Source organism: Giraffa tippelskirchi, chromosome 5, assembly GCF_054371585.1.
Source record: "Giraffa tippelskirchi isolate mGirTip1 chromosome 5, T2T-mGirTip1v1.2.pri, whole genome shotgun sequence".
Taxonomy (NCBI): domain Eukaryota; kingdom Metazoa; phylum Chordata; class Mammalia; order Artiodactyla; family Giraffidae; genus Giraffa; species Giraffa tippelskirchi.
The window spans coordinates 111,346,204-111,369,140 of record NC_137279.1 but is presented as its reverse complement, the minus strand read 5'-3'; the positions used below and the strand labels follow the sequence as shown (position 1 = coordinate 111,369,140).

At 42.9% G+C, this 22,937-nt stretch overlaps 1 protein-coding gene across 4 annotated transcripts in view; it reads left to right on the top strand.

The window, feature by feature from the left end:
- The window catches only part of CHI3L2 (chitinase 3 like 2), a 51,272-nt gene that overhangs the window by 5,982 nt on the left and 22,353 nt on the right, over window positions 1-22,937 (top strand). Inside the window, exons 1-2 of one of the 4 annotated variants that reach the window (XM_081492757.1) lie at window positions 9,430-9,713; window positions 12,520-12,624. In XM_081492757.1, the coding sequence (XP_081348883.1) occupies window positions 12,622-12,624 (3 nt within the window). In that variant the 5' untranslated portion in view covers window positions 9,430-9,713; window positions 12,520-12,621. Of the gene's footprint in view, window positions 1-2,237; window positions 2,344-9,429; window positions 9,714-12,519; window positions 12,625-22,937 lie in introns of those variants that run through there. The other 3 variants (XM_081492759.1, XM_081492756.1, XM_081492758.1) reach the window with 3 other exon arrangements.

Genomic DNA, 22,937 nt, shown 5'->3' with positions numbered 1-22,937 from the left:
GCTAACCACATTCCCCTTCTAATCCCGCCTCCGAATACAGCCTTTCAGCTCCTCCTCCGTGCCGCTCATCTTTATTAGCTTCCATACACACCTAGAAAAGTGTGTAGAAAAGCCCCTGATGCTGGGAAAGATGGAAGGCAGGAGGAGAAGGGGCGACAGAGGAGGAGCTGGTTGGATAGCATCCCGAACTCAATGGACATGAGTTTGAGCAAGCTCCAGGAGATGGTGAAGGACAGGGAAGCCTGGCGTGCTGCAGTCCACGGGGTCGCAAGGAGCTGGACACAACTGAGCGACTGAGCAACAACATACACACCCAGATTTCAAGCTTCTGCTGTCAGAGATGAAAATTTGCATTTGATAAGCTCCACTTGCTCCCAGAGGGGTCTGCGCTGGTTCCCTTCTGCTTCCCAGGATCTTTAGGGAAAAGATAAGAAAAATACAGAGTCCATCTGAAATTTCTCCATTCACAGAGGTTTTAGTCTCAGTTTAAGGTATGGGAGATGCGGGGACGAGGACACTGTGCAAGAAATATGTCTGGGATCTATAGCAATGACCCCCAGACCCACAGCCCCTACCCTTTCCATGCATGGCCTCCAGGTGACTCTTCTGTCACAGACTGTGGGTGAGCAGGAGTGAGCCCTGGTATTAAACTGTCTAGCCTTAACCCGGAGGTTCTAAAAGTTGCCTCTTCTCTGGGCCTATGCAATTTTGTACTTAATTACATAGCCTGTTTCTGTTCCCTATTCTCTGTGAATTCCCACACACAAAGACACGTGTCTTCATCAAGTACCTTCTCTTGTCTGTATTTGTGTCTTAGGCCTCTCTGTGTAAGTACAGTAGTAGTTCATGACAAACATGTCCAATTGGTTGAACATAACTGTGCCTCAATTTTCCCAATCTATTTTATGGTGGTCTTACCCAAACTACTCCCTTCCTTTAAAAACAGATGAAGAAATATGTGTGTAAGTACAACATAAAGTTATATACAAGAATGTTCATGTCAAATCTTTTTTGAAATAGCCTTGAACTAGAAATAACATCACACATCCATAAATAGTGACATGGATGAATCACAACATACTCTTGCAGTGGAGTACTATACAGCAGTAAGAATGAATAAACCACTACTGCATGCAATAGCATGGCTACATCATACAAATATAATGTTGAGCAAAACATCCAGACACAATAGAAGACATATTTTAAGTTTCCATTTATGTAAAGCTAAAAACAAGCAAAACTAATATATGGAATGAGAAGTCAGGATGATGCTACGTTAGGGAGGAAGGAGGAAGTAATAATTGAGAACATCATAAAGTTTCTGAGGTGCTAGTAATGTCTTACTTCTTAACCTGGTGGCAGATGCATAGGTGTGCTCACTATGTGGTCATTCCTCGCAGTATGTACTTACATGTACTTCTTTCTGTGTATGTGGAACTAAAAAGTTGTTTTTTAAAAGTATACATTAGAATGTTTGGATGATATAAATGGAGGCCTAAGCAAGTTGAGAATACTCTTGAGAGTCCCTTGACCTGAAAGAAGATCAAACCAGTTAATCCTGAAGGTAAACAACCCTGAATATTCATTGGAAGGACTGATGCTGAAGCTGAAGCTCCAATACTTTGGCCACTTGATGTGGAGAGTCAACTCGTTGGAAAAGACCCTGATGCCAGGAAAGATTAAAGACAGAAGGAGAAGGGGGTGGCAGAGGATGAGCTGGTTAGCTAGCATCACTGACTCAATGGACATGAATTTGAGCAAACTTCGGGAGATGGAGGAAGACAGAGGAGCCTGGCGTGCTGTAGTTCATGAGGTCACAAAGAGTCAGACACGACTTACCGACTGAACAATAACAAAGCAAGTTGAGAAATAATTGAGAAATTATTTGAGATTAATTTGAGAAATGTAAGGAAGTGGAGTTAGAGGGAGATTTGGGTGTAAAGTGGGATAAGGTGGGGGAGATGAGAGCATATTTATGGGGATAGGGGCCGGAACCGGGGATTGGCAGGGAGAGGTAGAGTAGAAGAAAGTGGTAGGGGCAACAAGGTCTGAGAGGGTCAATAAGATGGAAGGGGCTTTGGCAGAAGACTGGCTTTAAAAGGGAAAAGAGCTTTATTTGTGGGAAATGGTCATAGATGTTGATTAATTTGTAGATGAGGAAGTGAAAAGTTAAACGATAAAAAAGAGGGCTCAGTTTCAACTGGAAAAAATTCCACAACCCCTTCCCCTTCTTGTAGTTGCCGCCTCCCACTCTGTCCCTCTGCCTGTTGTCCCAGAGACTGGCTGTGGAGTGGAAGAAAATGTGCCAGCCTTTTCCTGAAGGTCTTGAAAGGAAGCCAACAGGTAAATGTTATTCAGGAAGACAGCATGGCACAGCAGAATGACTTGGGTGCATGGACTTAGCCCCAGGCTGCCGCTTACTTGCAGTCTTGGGTTAGGCTTTTCTTATACCTCGCTCACACTGGAAAATACCCTGGGAAAGAATGAAGGCAGGAGGAGAAGGGGACAACAGTATGTTAGATGGCATCACCTACTTGATGGACATGAGTCTGAGCAAGCTCCAGTAGTTGGTGATGGACAGGGAAGCCTGGCATACTGCAGTCCATGGGGTCACAAAGAGTCAGATACGACTGAGCGACTGAGCTGAACTGATACCTCACTCTCCTAAAACAACAGAATCACTTAGCAGGGTGCTTGTGAAAACTAGAAAGAATTGATATGTAATCCAAATATTGAAACTTCACATATCCCTTTAATGCACATGTAGTCTCAACTCTGTTTCCTTTAACTGCAGAAGTATCATCTATGACGAGGCTCCTATTTCCAGGGATTTCTGGGAAACTGTTAAGAAGTATTTACACATTCTGAAAATGAATTCTGGTAGTTGCTTGTCATCAGAATCTGCAACAGGGAAGCACACTGTTACTTTCTCCTTCCTCAGTTATGCGTGTTTGTCTCAAGACAACTACTGTTCTCCCCTGTGTCATTTTGCCCAACTTGGACATTGGCCCTATCTCCTGTTTAGTATGGTGATAACTGAGATCAGGAAATAAGATTTGTTAGGACTTTGCTGAAGGTTTTTTGATAAGAAAAGGATATTTTTACAAAACAGAATTTCAAAACTAAGTATCACTGCTCTTGGGGTTTGCAGAGGGGTCTTGTCCTGGTACTTCTCTGCCTGCCCCTAGGTCTGCCCCCATGTTGCAGGGACCAACAGACCTGACTGCAGTGGAAAAGCTCTGAACACAGACCTGCCTCTGTGTTCACATTCGGTGGGGGACCCCTTCCCCAAAGGACAGGAGGTGATCCTGTGATCCTGTCCTTTGGCACAAAGCATCAGAACAAAACCACAGCAAAATACATCTCCAAAGAATGGATTCTTCAGTACAGAACAGCACTGTCCATAGTCCTGTACAATTTCTCTTCATAACTTGAGGTGCACAGAAGCTCATCTCTCTGTTCTTCAAGCCACCTTGGAGTCTTGGCTTCTGATCTCCTGCAAAAAATGACTTGAACAACGACCCATACATCTGCTAGGAATAATCAACAATAGCCAGAATTAGCAAAAGGCCTCTGAATATTGGAAACAAAGACTACCTTTTACATTCCCACAAAGAGATCCTAAAGTCAAAGTTCTCAAACCTTTCTCCTGGACTAGAGTCTCTGCTCTGTATTTGGTAAGTTTGACCAAACCTGATGCCTTCTCTCTATTTAAATAAGACCTTCCTGTTACAACATCAGATAACCCTCTTTCCTTTGTGTTCTTAAAAAGCATTTAACACTTTATAGCTATACATATATTTCCAAGATTAGTTGTTTTAACTATTCTCTCGCTTTCTAGAGTCATCCCCAGGAGGCATAGATCATGTCTCTTTTGCTCATCCCTGTGTCCCCAGTGCCTAGCACAGTGCTGGGCACACATTAGGTAATCAGTACACATTTCTTGATTGAATAAATGAGTGAATGACAAGGTGGATAGTCTGCCCAAATTGTCCGCCTCTAAGGAGACATAGTCAGTTCAGTTCAGTTCAGTCGCTCAGTCGTGTCCGACTCATTGCGACCCCATGAATCGCTGCACACCAGGCCTCCCTGTACATCACCAACTCCCAGAGTTTACCCAAACTCATGTCCATCGAGTCAGTGATGCCATCCAGCCATCTCATCCTCTGTCGTCCCTTTCTCCTCCTGCCCCCAATCCTTCCCAGCATCAGGATCTTTTCCAATGAGTCAGCTCTTTGCATGAGGTGACCAAAATATTGGAGTTTCAGCTTCAACATCAGTCCTTCCAATGAACACTCAGGGATGATCTCCTTTAGGATGCACTGGTTGGATCTCCTTGCAGTCCAGGCGACTCTCAAGAGTCTTCTCCAACACCACAGTTCAAAAGCAACAATTCTTCGGTGTTCAGCTTTCTTCACAGTCCAACTCTCACATCCATACATGATTAATGGAAAAACCATAGCCTTGACTAGTCAGACCTTTAAATATTTTTGGTCTTCCAAGTTCTTTCAGGGCTAACACTTAGATTACTTAACTTCCAGTCTCTCTTTCTCTCTTTTTTTTTTCTGGAAGAGTCTTTGATCAGAGGTATATCAGATCAATGAGATCTGATCATGGCAGTCCCAGTCTCCTTTCTTGAGAATGATTTATAGCAGGCAGATGACTCTGGTCCAGTGAAAGGTAAGGAGGTCTATCCTAGTCAAGGGGAAATCTGCTGGGGATGGAAGCCAGGTACACCTGGGCTGGCAGGAGCCTGGAGCTGCCTCAGACCTGTACTTCTTGTTACCTGTCAGTGGTAACAACTCATCTTACAGATTACGGCAGTGAGCTTTCTAAGTATATATTACATGGCATCCAACACAAATACACACACAGGTAATATACAAAAAAACACAAGTTTCACAAAACAATACCAGTCCTACTACATGCAATGTACTTCCACTTTTTTCTTCCATTCTATCATTGCATAAAAAATATGCTTATTTAAGGCACCCTAAAATGATGTCATCACTCCCCAAACGTGTATAATCTGCAGTTCACAGCATTTTGGGGAGGGAGGATCAAAAGGGAGGGAATATATGGAAACCTATGGCTGATTCATATTGAGGTTTGACAGAAAACAACAAAATTCTGTAAAGCAGTTATCCTTCAATTAAAAATAAATAAATTTCTTTAAAAAATTTGGGGGTTTTCTAGTACTTTTAACTTCAGACTGTGGATCCAGATACCTGGGCTGGTATCCCACCTCTGCCAATTCCTAGCTTTGTTACACTGGACAAGTTTCTTAACCTCTTTGTGACTCAATTTTCTCATATTTGATGAATATAAGACCGACCTACCACACAGGGCTGCTTTAAGGATTAAACGAGTTAATATTCCCAAAACTCTTGGAAAGGGAAGAAATTGGGAGGTCTGAACAGAAGACTGACATACTCTCACAAAGAAAATTAGCCGTGGTCCCTGTCCTCACAAAGTTTGCATTCTTATGGGAAAGACACTGTAACAGAGATGCTGAGATTAATAGAAATACAGAACAGTCCAAAAACATGAAAGAGAAACATGTATTCCAGCTGTGGAATGAAGTCTAATCTCCAGGAGGTAGGACTGGGATATACAATGAATTGTGAAAATTCTACTTACTTAAAAAAAAATAATAGACTAACTTTAGAGAAATTTTAGGTTTATAGAAAAACTGAATGGACAGTATGGAGAATTCCTATACATATCTTTCACTCCTACCCTCAAACCCAGTTTTCCCTATTATTACTATCTTGCATCAATGTACTCCATTGGTTACAACTGATAAGTCAATATTGGTACACTATTATTAACTGAATTCCATAGTTTATATAGGATTCACTCTTGGTCTTGTAAATTCTGTGGGTTTTGACAAATGTGTAATGATGTGTCTCCATCATTACAATAACATATGGAGTAGTTTCACTGCCTTAAAATCCCCTATGTTCCAACCTATTCTTGCCTCATTCCTTCCCTGGCAACCAGTGGTTCTTTACTATTTCCATAGTTTTGCCTTTTCCAGAATGTGATAGAATTGGAATCTAGCATGTACATTGTCAGATTGGCTTCTTTCACTTAACAGTATCTATTTACCTTTTAAAAAACCTCTCTGAATGCAAAATACATTCTGAAGAAAAAGAACAAAACAGTAAGAACTTGGCAGTGTCTTTTAACACTGTTCAGGGCTCTGAGCAACCAATAGGCATAACCAATGTCATTGACAAGCATCTGCTTAATAAATATTTATTAAAAAAAATATGAATTAATCCCCAGTGCTATGAGTACAACATTAGCACATGGTTAGTACATATTTGTTGATCTGAACTTGATTTTAACTTAGGTGCTTTCCAATTCTCCTTGGCTATTCACTTAACAGGAACAGATAGTTCTCACGGTTTGAGCTCTTTATATGTTCCAGGAACTATGCTAAGCATTTTATAAATATTATTTCAAATCAGCATTACTAATAATCCTTTCAGCTAGGTGTTACAGTATCTGCATTATAGATGAAGAAACAAGTTCAGAGATGTTAAGAAACTTGCCCAAGGTCACACAGCGAGGTAAAGTGAAACTTTCATTCACTTTGAGATGGGAACATTACCTCCAGGTTCTTGAGGCATTGCAGGTGACTCCACCAGCAATTTCTGTGGAGTCTTCTATGGAACTGAGAAGTAAGTGGTCTGGTCCTCAAAGCCTTCCTGATGTCCTCAGGTAGATATCCTGTATGATTACAGTCAGACCACTCTGCTCAGTGCTCCTAAAATGCTCTACCTTCCACATGAAGGAATTCCTCAAACTCTATGTGGGTTTTGTTGTTGTTGCTTTTCTCTATATGGGACCAAGGCTTACCATAATCAGTGTCCCAGCTACTAAAAGTCCTCAGAGATATAAATGAACCCCTAGAGATAAGGTAGACAGTTCTACTGAAATGGTAGGGAAAAAACTCCACCATTCACCATTGTAGAGTTAAAGAAGGTGCCCTGAAGATCATGTGTGGCTCTGTAATTCATCAAATATCCTTAGACATTTCTACATTTAAAAAAATTTTAATGACCGGTTCTCCAACGCTTCAGACTTCTAGCAGGGAAGACATATTAATCCAACAAGCGAATCTTCTAAACATGTAAATGAGTCTTGCAAATCAGACAGATCCACCTGCTAAATTTGGCAAGCAGATAGAACAAAACCAGAGCAGCATGTGTGTGTGCTCAGTCATGTCTGACTCTTTGAGACCCCATGGACTGTAGCCCACCAGGCTCCTCTGCCCATGGGATTTTTCAGGCAAGAATACTGGAGTGGTTTGCCATTTCCTTCTCCAGGGGATCTTCCTGACTCAGGGATCAAACTTGAGTCTCCTGTGTCTCCTGCATTGCAGGAGGATTCTTTACTGCTGAGCCACTGGGGAAGCCCAACCAGAGCAGCACCATGAAGATAAATCACTTTACCTGAATGAACACAGTTTATCAAAAGTACTGACCCCACAGTTATCTGTTTATTGTCTCCTTGTTTATTTGTACATTTTCTTAGAACTACATATTTTTCTCATCCAACCAAGGGGGAAAAAACCCTCAATCCCATGACTGTAGTAACTGACATTTCAGAATCAGAGTTTGGTCTGAGACTCTGGATGACTAAACAAAGTGAAAGTGAAAGTGAAGTCGTGTCCGACTCTTTGCGACCCCTGGACTGTAGCCTACCAGGCTCCTCCGTCCATGGGATTCTCCAGGCAAGAATACTGGAGTGGGTTGCCATTTCCTTCTCCAGGGGATCTTCCTGACCCAGGGATCGAACCCAGGTCTCCCACATTTCAGGCAGACGCTTTAACCTCTGAGCCACCAGGAAGGACTAAACAAAGCTTACATAATAATTCTAAGATCATTCTAGATGAGCCACAAATGAATAAACTGAACTATTCTTATGAAGTCTTCTCAATCCTATACCTTTTCTTACAACATAATACATCTTCTATCACCTTTTTGCTATTTTGGACAGTAATATTTTATAACACTTTTACTGAGATGTCTTCATCTCAGTAAATTTTCTTTTGGGCGCACTATGTGGCATGCACAATCTTAGTTCCATGATGAGGGGTGGAACCTGGGCCCCCTGCAGTGGAAACACAGAGTCTTAACCACTGGACCACCAGGGAAGTCCTTTCATCCCAGTACATTTTAATTCACTGATTTTAACTTCTCTTCTCCTTGTCAAAATTGCAATGAAATACTTTTATTCCCTGCAGTGAAATCTCTTTGTTTCTCTATCTCATTTGTCTTATTAACCATATTCTGGCTATTTATTGATAGAAAGAACCCAGGCTTGTAGAATGTCCAGTCAGAAGGAACAGGTTCAGAGGCATTCCTATGGCCCAAGCCGGCCCTCTCAAGGGCTGCCACCTCTGCAGGCACAGTCTCAGCAGTAGGAAAATCCCAGCCAGTCGTGTGTGTGTGTGTGTGTGTGTGTGTGTGTGTGTGTGTGTGTGTGGAGCCTTGTCATCACACAGCTAGTTAGTGGCTTTCAGGAGCCCTTGTCTTTAGCCCAATGAAGGGGTCTGATATATAACTGTCTTCAATTTTTTCCCCTTTTTTCCCTTAATGAGCAGATACCACAGAAAGCAGTGAGCACTCAGCACAGCCTTAGAACGAAGAGATCAATAAATACTTGTTCACTGACTGATTAGTGACATTGACCTCCAGTTGTCCACGTTCACCCTAATATCAGAGCCCCCAACACACCCCCACGAGTCTCTTCTCCCCTCACCCTAGCCCGGCTCAGAAAGGAGCTGTGCTGAACAAACTTGATCATGGCCAGTGTGTAGGGGAAGCTAAGGAAATGATGAAAGACTTTGCAAGACAAGTAAGTGAAAAAAGGCAGAAGGTCACCAGGGGCAGGGAAGAGAGAAAGGAGGTTGGGTAGAGAGGCTGGGGGCAGGACTGGCATCTCCCTCACAACCAAGGCTGCCCACTTGGGTCTCCAAGATTGCTCTCCTGTCCTACCCCTGGACTCCTGCAGAAAATATTATTTGGTCTTATGTCTTGGTCATATTTAAAGAGATGGATACACAAAAATGTGTGTACGTACACATACACATGCTCACATAGGTGCCTCATGGCTATTTAGCTATACATACCAAACTAACATGTGTCCCCAAACTGCACTCTGCTGAATGGAGCCACACAAACCCAGTGCCCTCAGGGATCTGCCATTCTTGGGATGACATACAGACTCAAGGATAGGGGCCTGCCTCCGTCCCAGTGGATGCCTATATCAGACTTTTCTAAGAGTTGAAAAAAGTTGCAGCCTACGTCCTCATTTCTCCCCTTCTCTCCTCACTTTACATCTCACTCTAACGCTTCGTCATGCAGCTGTCATTTCCTGAGCGTCTCCTGTGTCCCAGGCACGCTGCTGGGTGTTGTGGACTGAAACCCACAAACCTGAACCTGGCTCCGAGGAGATACCCTCTCAAGTGTTCAGAGGAGTTCCCACCGATGTAAATTGCAGGCTTCTTGCCAGGACCAAGGGAAATTTTAGTTATGAACATGCTTTGAGTAACTGGATTATCCAAGCTGATATTATTGCCATATACAGAGTTCATGAGTGTCCTTGTAGCCGAGAGGAAGCAGAAGGTAACAGTACTCAGCACCGTCATGGACCACATGAATGTTGTGAGGTCTGAGCAGCGATCAAGTTTCGAGTAGGTGAGAAACCATGAGCCGAGTCCCTTGGTGAATGCTCTTTTTGTTGTTTTCTTTTTTTTCCCCCCTTTTGTAATATACAAAGGAAACCAAATGCAAATTGTTACTTATTCTATAGGGGCCCAGAGTCGCCTGCTCATCAGGAAATGGAAAGTATCGGTTGCCCTTAACAACAGAGTCTGGGTTGTAAGAGACCTGTGGAGGAGGGGGAAGGAGGGGGAATGGTTGTTTACCAGCTTGTTCTGGGGAAGAAGGTGGAACCCTCACCCACAGCACTAACCAGAGGAAACTGTTCCCCAAGGTCATTATGCGCTTCCTGCCAGAGCACCTGACATTTCAGTTCAGGACTCAGGCGCGCCTTCACCTCAAAATCTTTCCATAGATGCAGGTGGGAGGATTTGTGAATGACCAGCCAACTGCCTCCCAGCTCAGACTTGAACTCTTTCTTTCGTGCTGACTGGGGAAGGCTGGAGGTAGAAGGAGCCCCAGGCTTTCGGATTCCTGGCTCTGCCATTCGAAAGCTGTGTTGAGGAGAGGGTGTAAAGCCCACTGGCTAGGAGGGTTACATAACTGTCTCCCATTCATTTTAATTTTCCCCCTTTCCTTCTCAGTTCCCAGGTTCCCTTTATCTCTTTTCCTGTTCAGCCAGCCAGAACTCAAAATGTTTCTTACTTTCTTTTGCAAAGAAGTTTTGTTTTCTTTGTTTCATGTTTTGCTCTCTAAACCAGATTCTGAGACCTAACTTTGCAAAAGTGAGTGACTCTGCAAGTGTTTCACTAGCAACAGTAAAATTCTTTTCTAGAAGGAATTCTGCCTCCAGTTTTAATATAAAATCCATTTTTCCCCCTCATGGCTACTGTATTGGTTCTTCACTCTATACTTCCCTACCTCCCCCATTCCTCAAGGTAACCTAAAATGGATGAGAGGGCCAACCTATCCTGCCATCTCTACAGACTCTGCCCTGAGGATCATGGATGGCTTTGAAACTCACTGAAGATCTTTAGACATCTCTACATTTAGAAATTTAAAATGACAAATCTTCAATGCTTCAAACATCTGGCAGGGAAGATATATTCATCCAAGTCCCCAGAGCATTGCTCCCATCACAGGTCATTTTTATTTTAAACAAACTGAAACCAGTCATGCCAACCCTTCTCCCCTCCACCTCCCTCCTCTGTCTTTCAGTCAGCTTGTTTATGAAGTCTTCCAAAAATCACTGCCTTCATACCCGCGTCAGAGCAGTACATGTTTATTATGTACATCTGCCGAACACTGCGCACGGTTTGTAACCAAATTGCAAAAAGCAATCTATGATAGAAATTGTCTATCACCAACACTCTTCCTACAGCTTGCCCCTTCTACTCTGCTAAGAAAACCTCCATGTGTTTAGCTATCAGAAGTCTTCTGAATTTGGGGAGAGAAGATGTCTTACTCCGACCATAAGGACTGAATTGCAATTTTCCTAGACCACACGTAGCAATCTATTCTCCTAAGTCTGGCTACTTGACCCAATGAGATATTAGGGGAAGTTTGCTGGATGGGGTTCCAAGAAAGTTTTTGCTTTCGTGGATTAAAAGGGACAAATTCAACTGCCAGAGCCCCTTTTGCTATTGCTTCTTTTCCTGAAATACCAACATCATGCCTGGAAGTACAGCAGCTATCTTGGGACCATGAGACACAAGGAAAAGGACAAAAATACAGTCTGTTAAGTATGGTTTAAGGGAAAGACAGCAAAAGGCTGGGATACTAATGGTAACCTTGAGTAGTTGAAGATCCTTGGTCTAACCAGTTATGTGAAACAAATAAGCCTCTCTTTGTTTATGTACTTAGGTTTCCTGTCATATATGTCTTATTGATGTATAGTTGCTCTCCAGAAGAAGTTAATGGCTCAGTGTATATTATACACCTTGACATCAATCTTGATTCCAAATTCAGTGCATGAAAAAAATGCCGCCTGTTCTACCATCAAAATACATCTCAGATTTACCACTTCCCATTGCCCCTGCTGCTACTAACCTGGTTTGAGCTACCATTTTCTCTCTCACTCAGAATAATGTAGTATTCCTTTGACAGACCACCTGCATCTACCCTTTTGCTTCTAGTCTATTCTCAACACAGCAACCAAAATGATCCCATAAATGTAAGTTAGATGATATCACTCCCCTCATCAAAACTATCCAATGGTGTCCACATTACTCAGTGTAGAAGTCAATGTCCTTAGAATGACTTACAGGGCATCTGTCTGATTTCATTCCTGGTTTTAGACAGTTTCTGTTATGTCACCTTCAAGTTTACTTTTTCTTTAATTTGAAATATAATTGATTTAGAAATTTGTGTCAATCTCTGCTGTACAGTAAAGTGTCAAGTTTACTTTCTTCTTTAGGATCTGATGTAATCTACTTTTATGCCTATCCAGTGAATTCATCATTTTGAATATTATATTTTTTAGCGCTTGAGTTTCCGTTTTTTATGGTTTCTATTTCTCTCTTCATTATTTCAACTGGTATACAAACACAATGTGAAAGATATGAGTTTCAGTTTTTTCTGGGGACTTACTGAGGACTATAACCATAGAGACAGTCTCTCGGAGAGCTCTGAGGGCCTGCTTGGAGGAAGAAGGGGGAGACAGCATACATGTGATTTTGAAGAGGGAGGTACATTCAATCAATCATGCTGTTAGTCACAAGGCAGGAATATCTTAGCTAATGATTTTACTGCTTTCTAAGTATGGGAAGATGCAATAAATTGGGTTCATAAAATTATCTCCTGAAAATATCTGTCTGAAGGCCTGTTCTGCCAATTTTCACAGAGCACAAAGTTCCTCATTCCTGATTTCTGCCCTAAACGCCTTTCAGGGCATGTTGAAGGTCAGTGACTTTAATGGCTGATGACTCAATCATTGTGAGGCCAGATGGTGAGTAGCATTCTTTAGTTGCCGGTTATATTTCTGTTTTCCTTTAAGTCCCTGGACATGTTAATTATAGCTGCTTTAAGGACTTTGTGGGTCAATCTCCATTTTCTATGTCTATATACATATAACATTCTCATCCTGGTTGTTAGTCATATTTCCTGTATTTTGGCATATCTAGTAATTTTTTTATCAGATGCTGAACACGGGAACTGTTGAATTCCCGTGTATGTGTAGATTGAATGTGTAGATATTGTTGGCAGGCAGTCAATCTACTGGCAGATTGGCTTCAGTGTTTTGAAGCTTGTGTTCAGGCTTTGTTAGAGAAGGTCTCCAGCTGTCTTTGGGCCAGCATGTCTTTTACCAAGGATTGAACCTTCTGAGGTCCCAGTTTAATTTACCAACTGCTTAACCAAGGCTTTCCACTCTGGCCAGTCTTACTTACTTAATGTCTCCCAGCCCTGTGCAAGCTCTAGTGGTTGTTTAATTTTCAGCTCTCTAGTGGTGTTTTTTTTGTTTTTTTTTCCCTCTGTGATAAATCTTCACCCATTCTTCTGGAGTTGAACCCTTTCTGCATACAGTTTGTGTTCAGTAAGGATCCAGAGGAAACACAGATTTCTGAAGCTCTTTTTCCATATTGCTCCCTTGTCTCTGGGACTCTGTTGCACAATTTCTGTATCTCCCAGCCTCTTCCAACTCCCATCTTTGTCCTCTCAGCTCAGGGAGATCACGATTCTCTTAATAGGTTACCCTTCCTTGTGCTACAGTCAGGAAATGGTCCCAAGGCAGAAATCCAGGGGAGCAGCTGGGCTCACCTCACTTGTTTTCCTTCTCTCTGATTTCATAGTCCTGCACTGCATGCCACCTACTGCATGCCTGCATCTAAATATGTGAAATAATGGTTTCACATGTTTGATCTAGTTCTCTAGTTTATGGCATGAGGGTTACTCAGTCATAACTGGAAGTGGTCACAAACCCTTTTTAAACGTACAGTGCATTTCAGCCTCTGCACTAGTTACCAGGATATGGAGCTGAGTGTAAATACACGGGCACGTGGTGGAGGAACTGAAACTCAGAGTGGGGAGATAATTTGCCTAAGATAAAGCTGTTGCTGGTAACAGAGGCGTGTCCAGGTGCTTTTCATTCTCAGGCTGTTCTTTATGTTCAGCCATATCATTTTTTTCCCCCAACTTAGCGCCTCTGAGCACTTTTCCCTACTTGGTCCCTGTCTTCTAATGCTTGGAATACTGACTCTCCTTCAGCCAGCTCCCTTCCAACGCTTCCCCAACCCTGCTTTCAGACTATCTGGGAAAGGTCTTTCAGGTCCACATGTAACAGACCATTTATTTATTTATTTTGGTTTGAAACATAAAAAATCTGTTCTCCAAAAAGTTCTGGAGGGCAGAAGTCCAAAATCAAGATACTGGCTGGGCCACACTTACTCCAGAGCCCCTAAGGAAGGACCCTTCCTTGTCTCCTCCAGCTCTGGCAGCCCCAGGTCATCTCTAACTTGGGGCAGTGTGACTTAAATCTCTGCTTCTGTCTTCATATGGTCATCTTCCCCCTGCGTCTGTGTCTAAGTCATAACAGACCATTTAGAAGCACTGAGACTCACTCCATCAGCAGCCAGTGGGATCTTTGTGATTCTCCCCACTTGGGCATCTGCTTCAGGTCTGTCCCAAAGGCCCTTCATGCCAACGTGCAACAAAACGAGCCCATGTCTAGGAAACTGTCCTGTGAACAGTAACACATTAGCAAATGGCATTCGTCAAAAAATAAGTAGAGTAATAAATACCTGCCTCTGTGTGTCAGGCCTGGAGGGGCTGAGAGTCACAAATAAAAGGCCTCTTTTCTCCGGCAGCACCAGTTTGAGGGACTTGTGTTTGGAAGCACATCTTACTGCTGGTGTTTCAGGGCCTGTTTCAGGTACAGATGTCCCCCTTTGCCAAGGTCATGCCCTTACCAGGGTAGCCCATATTTGGGGACTAATTTAGGTGGGAGCTTCCCTGGTGGCTCAGACAGTAAAGTGTCTGCCTGCAATTCGGGAGACCTGGGTTCAATCCCTGAGTCGGGAAGATCCCCTGGAGAAGGAAATGGCAATCCACTCCAGTACGCTTGCCTGGAAAATCCCATGGACGGAGGAGCCTAGCAGTCTACAGTCCATGGGGTTGCAAAGAGTCGGACACGACTGAGCGACTTCACTTTCACTTTAGGTGGGAGGAGAAAGGCCCAGGCATTTTAGTCTGAAGGAGGACAGCTCAGCTGGACACCACTTTTCTACAGCTCCTGGCCAGGTTGGCCAAAGCTTTGTCAGGGCTGCATCATGAGGCAGCTTCTCCCTCTGCCCCGTCCTGCCCCCTTCCCTTCCTTTCACAGGTGCTGACTCCTGATAAATGACTTGTGCTCTGATTCCACAACTGTTACTGGAGAACCTAACCTGTGACATAGGGGACCACAGCTGGACCTGGGCAGCTACGTGGAGTCCAGGTTCCCTGCAGCCGGGGTCTCAAGGCCAGGCAGTGGGTGATGACCTCACAGGAGGCTCACCCTACTGCACAGGTTGTCTCCTCACGGCTCTCCACCTCCCTTCTTCGTCAGTGCGACAGAAAATGGAAATAAACATCCAGAAGGTGCTGGAAAATAATATATTTATTGAGTGTACATTTTCATCCAGGTACAATACTAAATGCTTCACATGTATGATCAAATTTAATCCCTCAGACAATCCCACAGGGGAGGTCATCTTATTACCCTTACTGTATAGAGAACTTTGGTCTTCTCTGACCTGCGTCTGCAAGAGTTGGAGCAGGTCCATGGGCAATGATGTACGCTTATCTCAGGCCCCTCCAGGAATCTGACCCCAACTTCTATAGCATGAACCCCTCACAACAGCTTGCTTTTCATTTCTGGCTGGTTCTTACATCCTTCTTTCCCTCCTTCCTCCCCCAACTTTCAATTCTGCAGATTTAGCAGCCCCTGCACGGGGCCCACTAACAAATCAGAGGCAATTTCAGTGCTCAACCCCCACCCTCAAAAATAGGAAGGCAAGACTCACTCAGCCCACATCCTGTATTTGAGCCAAGTTCTCACCAGTGGTTCAACCTAGGCAAGCCTTTATGCAACATCTTTCAGCTTCCCACCAGCTTAGCAACCACCAACTTGGGGTCTCAAGAGTTCACTTGCTCATTCATCTGTTTAACAATGATGCACTACTGATAATGGGCCTACAGTGGACATGAGCCAACTGGAAGAACACAGATGAATGGCTTATTCATTTATTCTTACCCCTGTTTATTTAATAAAGACTTAACTGAGATCTTATTCTGTTTGAAGCAAAGCCTTGAAGTTATAGAGGAGGAGGGAGAGCAAGAAACAGTATTTTAAATTGAACTAGAGTTGATTTACAATGTTGTGTGAATTTCTGCTGTCCAGCAAAGTGATTCAGTTATACATAAGTATGCATGAGCACGTGTGTCTACTCAGTCATGTCTGACTCTTTGCGACCCCATGGACTATAGTTGCCAGGCTCTTCTGTTCATGAGATTCTCCAGGCAAGAATACTGGAGCGGGTTGCCATTTTCTGCTCTAGGGGATATTCCTGTCCCAGGGATCAAACCCACGTCTCTTGTGTCTTCTGCATTGGCAGGTGGATTCTTTACCATGAAGCCATCAGGGAAGCCCCTATACATATGTATACATTCTTTTTTATATTCTTTTTTTTAAAAAAGATTTATTTTTGGCTGTAGTGGGTCTTTTTTGCTGCTTGCAGGCTTTCTCTAGTTGCAGCGAGCAGGATCTACTCTCTTTTTGTGGAGCAGAGGCTCTAGGTGACCAGGCTTCAGTGGTTGCAGCTCCTGGACTCTAGAGCACTGGTTCAGTAGTTGTGGCACATGAGCTTAGCTGCTCCTCAGCATGTGAGATCTTCCTGGACCAGGGATCAAACCTATACCCCTGGCTTTGCAAGGTGGATTCTTAACCACCGGACCACCAGGGAAGTCCTTATATTCTTTTCCATTATGATTTATCACAGGATATTGAATACAATTCCCTGTGCTACACAGTAGGACCTTGTTTTACTCACACACATATCCATTCTATATATAGCAGTTTGCATCTACTAACCCCAACCTCTCACTCCATCCCTCCCCCTCCCCCCTTGGTAACCACAGACCTGTTCTTTATGTCTGAGAGTCTGTTTCTGTAAGAAACAGTCTTGACCTCACACTCTACTTAGTGGAAAGGAGAAGGGCTATTGTTGTTATCGTTTAGTCACTAAGTCATGTCTGACTCTTGGTGACCCCATGGACTATAGCCCACGACATTTCTCTGTCCATGGGATTTTCCAGGCAAGAATACTGGAGTGGGTTGCCATTTCCTTCTCCAAGGAGAAGGGCTAGAGTCCATTATCACACTACTTTACCATGGTCCTGTCTCATACATGAAGTCCAGAAGACATTTTTAGTTCAGATTTAACAGCAAAAGGGGTTCTCAGACAGGTGGGTACTTCTTTTGAGGGGTATGGGTCTTTCTGTTTAAGTCCTCTGGGCGTGTCACAGGCCAGTTCCTCTCACCAGGGAGGAAATACCTCTTTCTGAACCTGCTCTCGCTCCTCCTCATCATGGGCACTTGGACTCATTTAGCCTCCCTGCCCCGTAGTGGGGCCTCTCTCAGCACAAATCCTATGTGTCAGGCTGACATGTGTTGAAAGAGCCTGTGTCTTCCTCTGTCTTGAGACGCATTAACAAAAGCCCCCTTCTGTTGCACCAAGCCTAGGTCTGAATCGGGTCCCAGATAGCAAAGTGGGAAGGTGCCAAGCCTCAGGAATGTGTGCAAGTTGGGGCAAACAGGAAAAACCCATTTGCCATATTTAAAACAGAATATTTGTTCATCCTTTTTCCCTCTGACTTTCCCTGGTGTTCTACCTCTGTTTATTCCCCGCCCCCCCCCCCATTTTTTGGTTTGTACCTATTTCCACAGTGAGTGGTGTCATAGACTCACTCCTATCTCCTTATTCCCATCCCTATTAATCCTCCCAACTTTTCAGACATTCTTTATAAAAACAGGGCTTGGGGGAGACAGTGCCGTTTCAGGACACAAGCCCAGGAGTTGAGCCTCCCACTAACTACCACCAGAGGGCGCTACTCCCCCTGGCCTCCTGCCCGGGCACTCTCCCAGTCCAGGCTGGTGATGGTTCGGCCCCAGGGCAGGGGCCTGGACAGAGTTCTGCCTGAACCAGTGCCAATGCCTCACTTTCCTCACTGACTCATAAAAAGTCATCCTTCATGTGTATTTCCTCTTCTGGCAGAACTGGGTTCTGAATTTCCTCCTCAAGCAAATCCGTAAAAAGTGTATTTCTGACCAAACCTTGACTTAGTAAATATATTTTTTCCCACCTTTAGGAATTTGGGTCTTTCCTGGGGCTTGAACCAGAGCTGAGTTTTGCCTTCCTCTGTTCCGTTCAGTCGCTCAGTCATGTCTGACTCTTTGCGACCCCATGGACTGCAGCACGCCAGGCTTCTCTGTCCATCACCAAATCCTGGAGCTTACTCAAACTCATGTCCATCGAGTCGGTGATGCCATCCAACCATCTCATCCTCTGTCGTCCCCTTCTCCTCCCGCCTTCAATCTTTCCCAGCATCAGGGTCTTTTCCAAGGAGTCAGTCCTTTGCATCAGGTAGCCAAAGTATTGGAGTTTCAGCCAAAGTACTGGAGTTTAGTTTTGCCTTCCTAAGTCCCTGTAAATCAAGGTGCCCCAGAGTTGGCATTGAAATCTGGCCGTATAACCAAAATGGACATCCTCACACTCCCCCTCCCCCCCCAATCTGGTGATTCTCGGTTCCTATAATGCTCGTGCGGAGAAGGCAATGGCACCTCACTCCAGTACTCTTGCCTGGAAAATCCCATGGACGGAGGAGCCTGGTAGGCTGCAGTCCATGGGGTCGCTAACAGTCGGACACGACTGAGCGACTTCACTTCCACTTTTCCCTTTCATGCGCTGGAGAAGGAAATGGCAACCCACTCCAGCGTTCTTGCCTGGAGAATCCCAGGGACAGGGGAGCCTGGTGGGCTGCCGTCTATGGGGTCGCACAGAGTCGGACACGACTGAAGCGACTTAGCAGCAGCAGCAGCATGATGCTCGTGAAAGCTCTCAGTGACTCTTGTTTCCGCCTGAGACTTGCCTGAGGTCCGGCTGCAGTGCGTGTTTCTGACACTTCTTCTGTACCCTAGCAGAGCCCACTCTCTCGACCTATCTGAAGGCTTGCTTTCTGCAGGAAACCAGCCCTGTTCCTCTCAGGGCACTGCATGCCTGAGGTCCGGCTGCAGTGCGTGTTTCTGACTCTTCTTCTGTACCCTAGCAGAGCCCACTCTCTCGACCTATCCGAAGGCTTGCTTTCTGCAGGAAACCAGCCCTGTTCCTCTCAGGGCACTGCAGCCATTCTCCGGTTAGTCTTCAGTTCATTTGCATTTTAGTTCATTTGCACTACTGTGCTGCGTGCATTTTATTCTCTCTTCCTTCATCCTGCATCTGACATAGCCCTCACCTATGTCCTTTTTCCTGGGTTAAATGCATAAGATATAAATGAAGATTAACAGATCAGACTTCAAAACAAATTGTTTAACTGCACAAAGAAGATATAAACAAAATATAAACAAAATGATAAAATATTAAAATAAATATGAGGAAGAAAAGGTTAATATATGTAACGTAGAGAAAAATCCTAAAAAGCAATACCAAAAAAAAAGGGACAATCCAGTAGAATGGTTCGGCAATAGTACTGGCCAATAAATAAATAAAATAGTTGCCCAATATTTACTTTTAATATAAATTAAAATATGGCATCGTTGTTTAATTGAAAAGATACAAATGACTGATACTAACTATTATTTGTTAGAAAGGGGGTGATTGGCACATTCTACATCCTGTTAGAGGGAATATAATCTGAGTAGCATTTTGAAGAGTAATATAGAAGTAGCAAACGCATGTTTTCTTGGTACAAACTCATCTCATTGAAGTATTTACCGTAATTGTGAAATTTAGGAACTAAAATATCCATCAGTGGGGAATTGTAGCTGTTTAAAAAGGCATATAAGTTGATATATCCTGATTGATAATTGTGAGGATGCTTTATCATAAATGGTTGAGTGCACGTGTGTGTATGTGGAGAGAGAGAGACAGGGAGAGAGAAAGAGGAGAGTCAGGTATGTGTGTATTAAACAGGCACAGTGGTTTCTTTAGAGGATGACAAGCTACTTTAATTTTATGCTTGGTATACTTTCTTACATATTGAACACTGGCATGTACTTTAGGGTTTTGTTGCAGTATACATTTGCCACAATTATCTCTTTTTTTCCCCCAAATTTTCAGTTCTGAGTGAAAAGAACAATTTGTTTATGCATTTGTCTCCACCACTAAGAACGTAAATTATTGGAAAGCTGGAACCATATCATATTAATATTTATAAAGTAGATGACATAAATTAAACATTCTGTTAATCTATTTTGAATTGGTTTTCTTTTACACGATTTACAAGTTGCTGTTCTGTTTAGCATTCCTCCCTTACCTACAGAGTATAATTTCTAAGACCACCAGTGAATGCCTGAAACAGTATATAGCACTAAACCCTATATATACTATGCTTTGTTTTGTTTTTTCTATACGGACATACCTATTGTAAAGTTTGGTATATAAGTTAGGCACAGTAGGATAGTATCCAAATCGCCTGCATCTCTGCTCTTTCACTTTGAGGCCATTATGAACTAAAACAAGGGTTATGTGAGCACAAGTGCCGCAATACTCGGACAGATGTGATATCCAAGAAGGCTCCTAAGTGACTAAACGAGTTCAGTGGATACAGCACAGATACTCTGAATGATTCACACACCAGGTGTGCTGGAGAGGGGTGGACCAAGGTTTTATCATGCTGCTCAGAACAGCTCTCAATTTTAAACTTATGAGTTGTTCATTGCTGGAATTTTCCATTTTATATTTTCAGATTCTGGTTGACCACAAGTAACTGAAACTGTGGAAAATAAAACCAAGGAAAGCAAAACCATGGGAGAGAAGGGACCACTATACTTCATTTCCTGTAACATTAGTATTATACTTAGATGTAGAATTGATTCTTGAATAATGTGGGAGTTAGGGATGGCAGCCCTCTGAATAGTCAAAAATCCACATAAAATTTTACAGTTGGCCCATGGTTTCACGTCTGCGAATTCAACCACAGATTGTATAGCACTGTAGTATATGTTTAGTTTTAAAAATCCACATATAAGTGGACGCATACAGTTCAAACCTGTGTTGTTCAGGGGTCAACTATATTTATAAATTTGTCTCCATAAGTACAAGTTCCTTGAGGCAGATCACGTGCATCCCTTATAAAGCCTTTAGCAATTCATTGCAAGGTATAGACTTTGCATAAAGTTTGCTGAACTTGTTGGATGCTAAATAATTGCAAACTTTACTCACTGCTCAGACCTCATTTTTTCCACTCATTCTTCTTTTACACAGTGGAGCTTTGAGTCTAGAACATACTAATGCCTGTTGTGAGAGCATGAATCTAGTAAGGAATGTCTGTAATATAAGCTTTTTGAACAATGTAACAATGGAGCAGAAGTCCCTCTATTGTGGGACTTCTGTGAATAAAATCCACAACTTGAATCTGGAAGAAGACTTGTTTAAGAAGAAAGTCTGCAAACAACTGCCATGACCTTGATAGAGAAAAGCAAAGTATGATTGACTAAATTTCCTTTTTAAGTCTGTGCTGTGTGCTAAGCTGCTTTAGTCATGTTCGACTCTGTGGGACCCTATGGACTGTGGCCCACCAGGCTTCTCTGTCCATGGGATTCTCCAGGCAAGAATATTGGAGTGGGTTGCCTTGCCCTCCTCCAGGGGATCTTCTCAACCCAGGGATCAAACCCACGTCTCTTACGTTTCCTGCCTTGGCAGGTAGATTCTTTACCACTAGTGCCACCTGGGAAGCCCTTTTTCAGTCTTGGGGACAAATTTATTATTTTCCAGAATTAAGATAAAGGTAGAAAAAAAAAGATACATCTCTTCTTCTACCAACATATTAATAATAAAGTATAGTGGCAGGAAAGAGGAGATAAATCCTGAATTACTTTCTTTAAAATATTGTCTGTGGACCTGGCCATCTGATTAAAAAACTGTGATGAACACAAGCAAAGAAATACAAGCCAGTGTATAATTCACAGATACACTCATGAAATAGTACGGCTAACTTTTCTAGAAAGGTAGGAAATACCTGCCACAGGATGGGAAGACCTCCATTCAAACCAAATAAATTATTAGTCAAATAAATTAGATTAAACGATGAGATCTTGCGGAAATATCAAAAATAACCAAATTGATGTTAAGAGGTTAAGGGTTTAATTTCAGGTTCTGTCTTTAATTAGATGCAGAATCTTGGATCTATAATTAAACATTTATAGGCCATGATTTTCTCTTCTTCAAAATGAGGAAATTAAAACTGATAAGTTGTTTTCAAAAAATTTTGTTGTTGTTTTGAATAATCCAGCACGCTGTCTTAAAATGTAAGTTTAGAGATGCTGCATGTATACAAACATAAAAATGAAACTATTTTGATTGAAGCTGGCATGAGTGCCTGGAACCATCTGTTCGCACAGGCTGCCTTTGAGGGAATCCAAGGAATTCCAGAATCCACGAAGCTCAGTGTCAAAGTTGCTGGACAGCATAACCCTTGGAGTCACCTCCATTTCTGACTGACTACAATTCAAGGACCCTAATAAAATTAATTGCTCAAAGTAAAAATTTCAGATACTATGTGGGGTGTCAATTTCAGCCTGGGAAACATAGAGGCACCAACATCCAATGATGACATAGTTATTTTTCCCACCTTGGTTGCCCTGTGACAGAAAATCTTTCATAAGTACTAGAAAATTTCTATAAGATCTTGACAGGAATCGAGTAAAGGGACAAAGTAGGTAGTTAAATAGTTAATCCCACTAGGAGATTGTAAGTAGAAAAATATAGGAGACCCCTGTAAGTTAATGATTACTCAAGAAAACAAGTTTGCTTAACCACAAAACCAAGCAAGCTTGCTTAGCAATAAAACTATGCAACAGAAGCACAAGACATGACCCCAAACAATAAAACAATAGTGGCATGAGCCTCACATCCTGCCCAGTGAGCTCCATAAGTTAATGATCCCTAGGACATGCTACACACATTACAAAACAATAATTTGTGAACCTAACTTGACCATTCTGGAACAAGAAAACTCCCCTGCTTAACCTGGAAAAGGAGCTGATGATGAAAGCATGCTGTCTACTCAAGA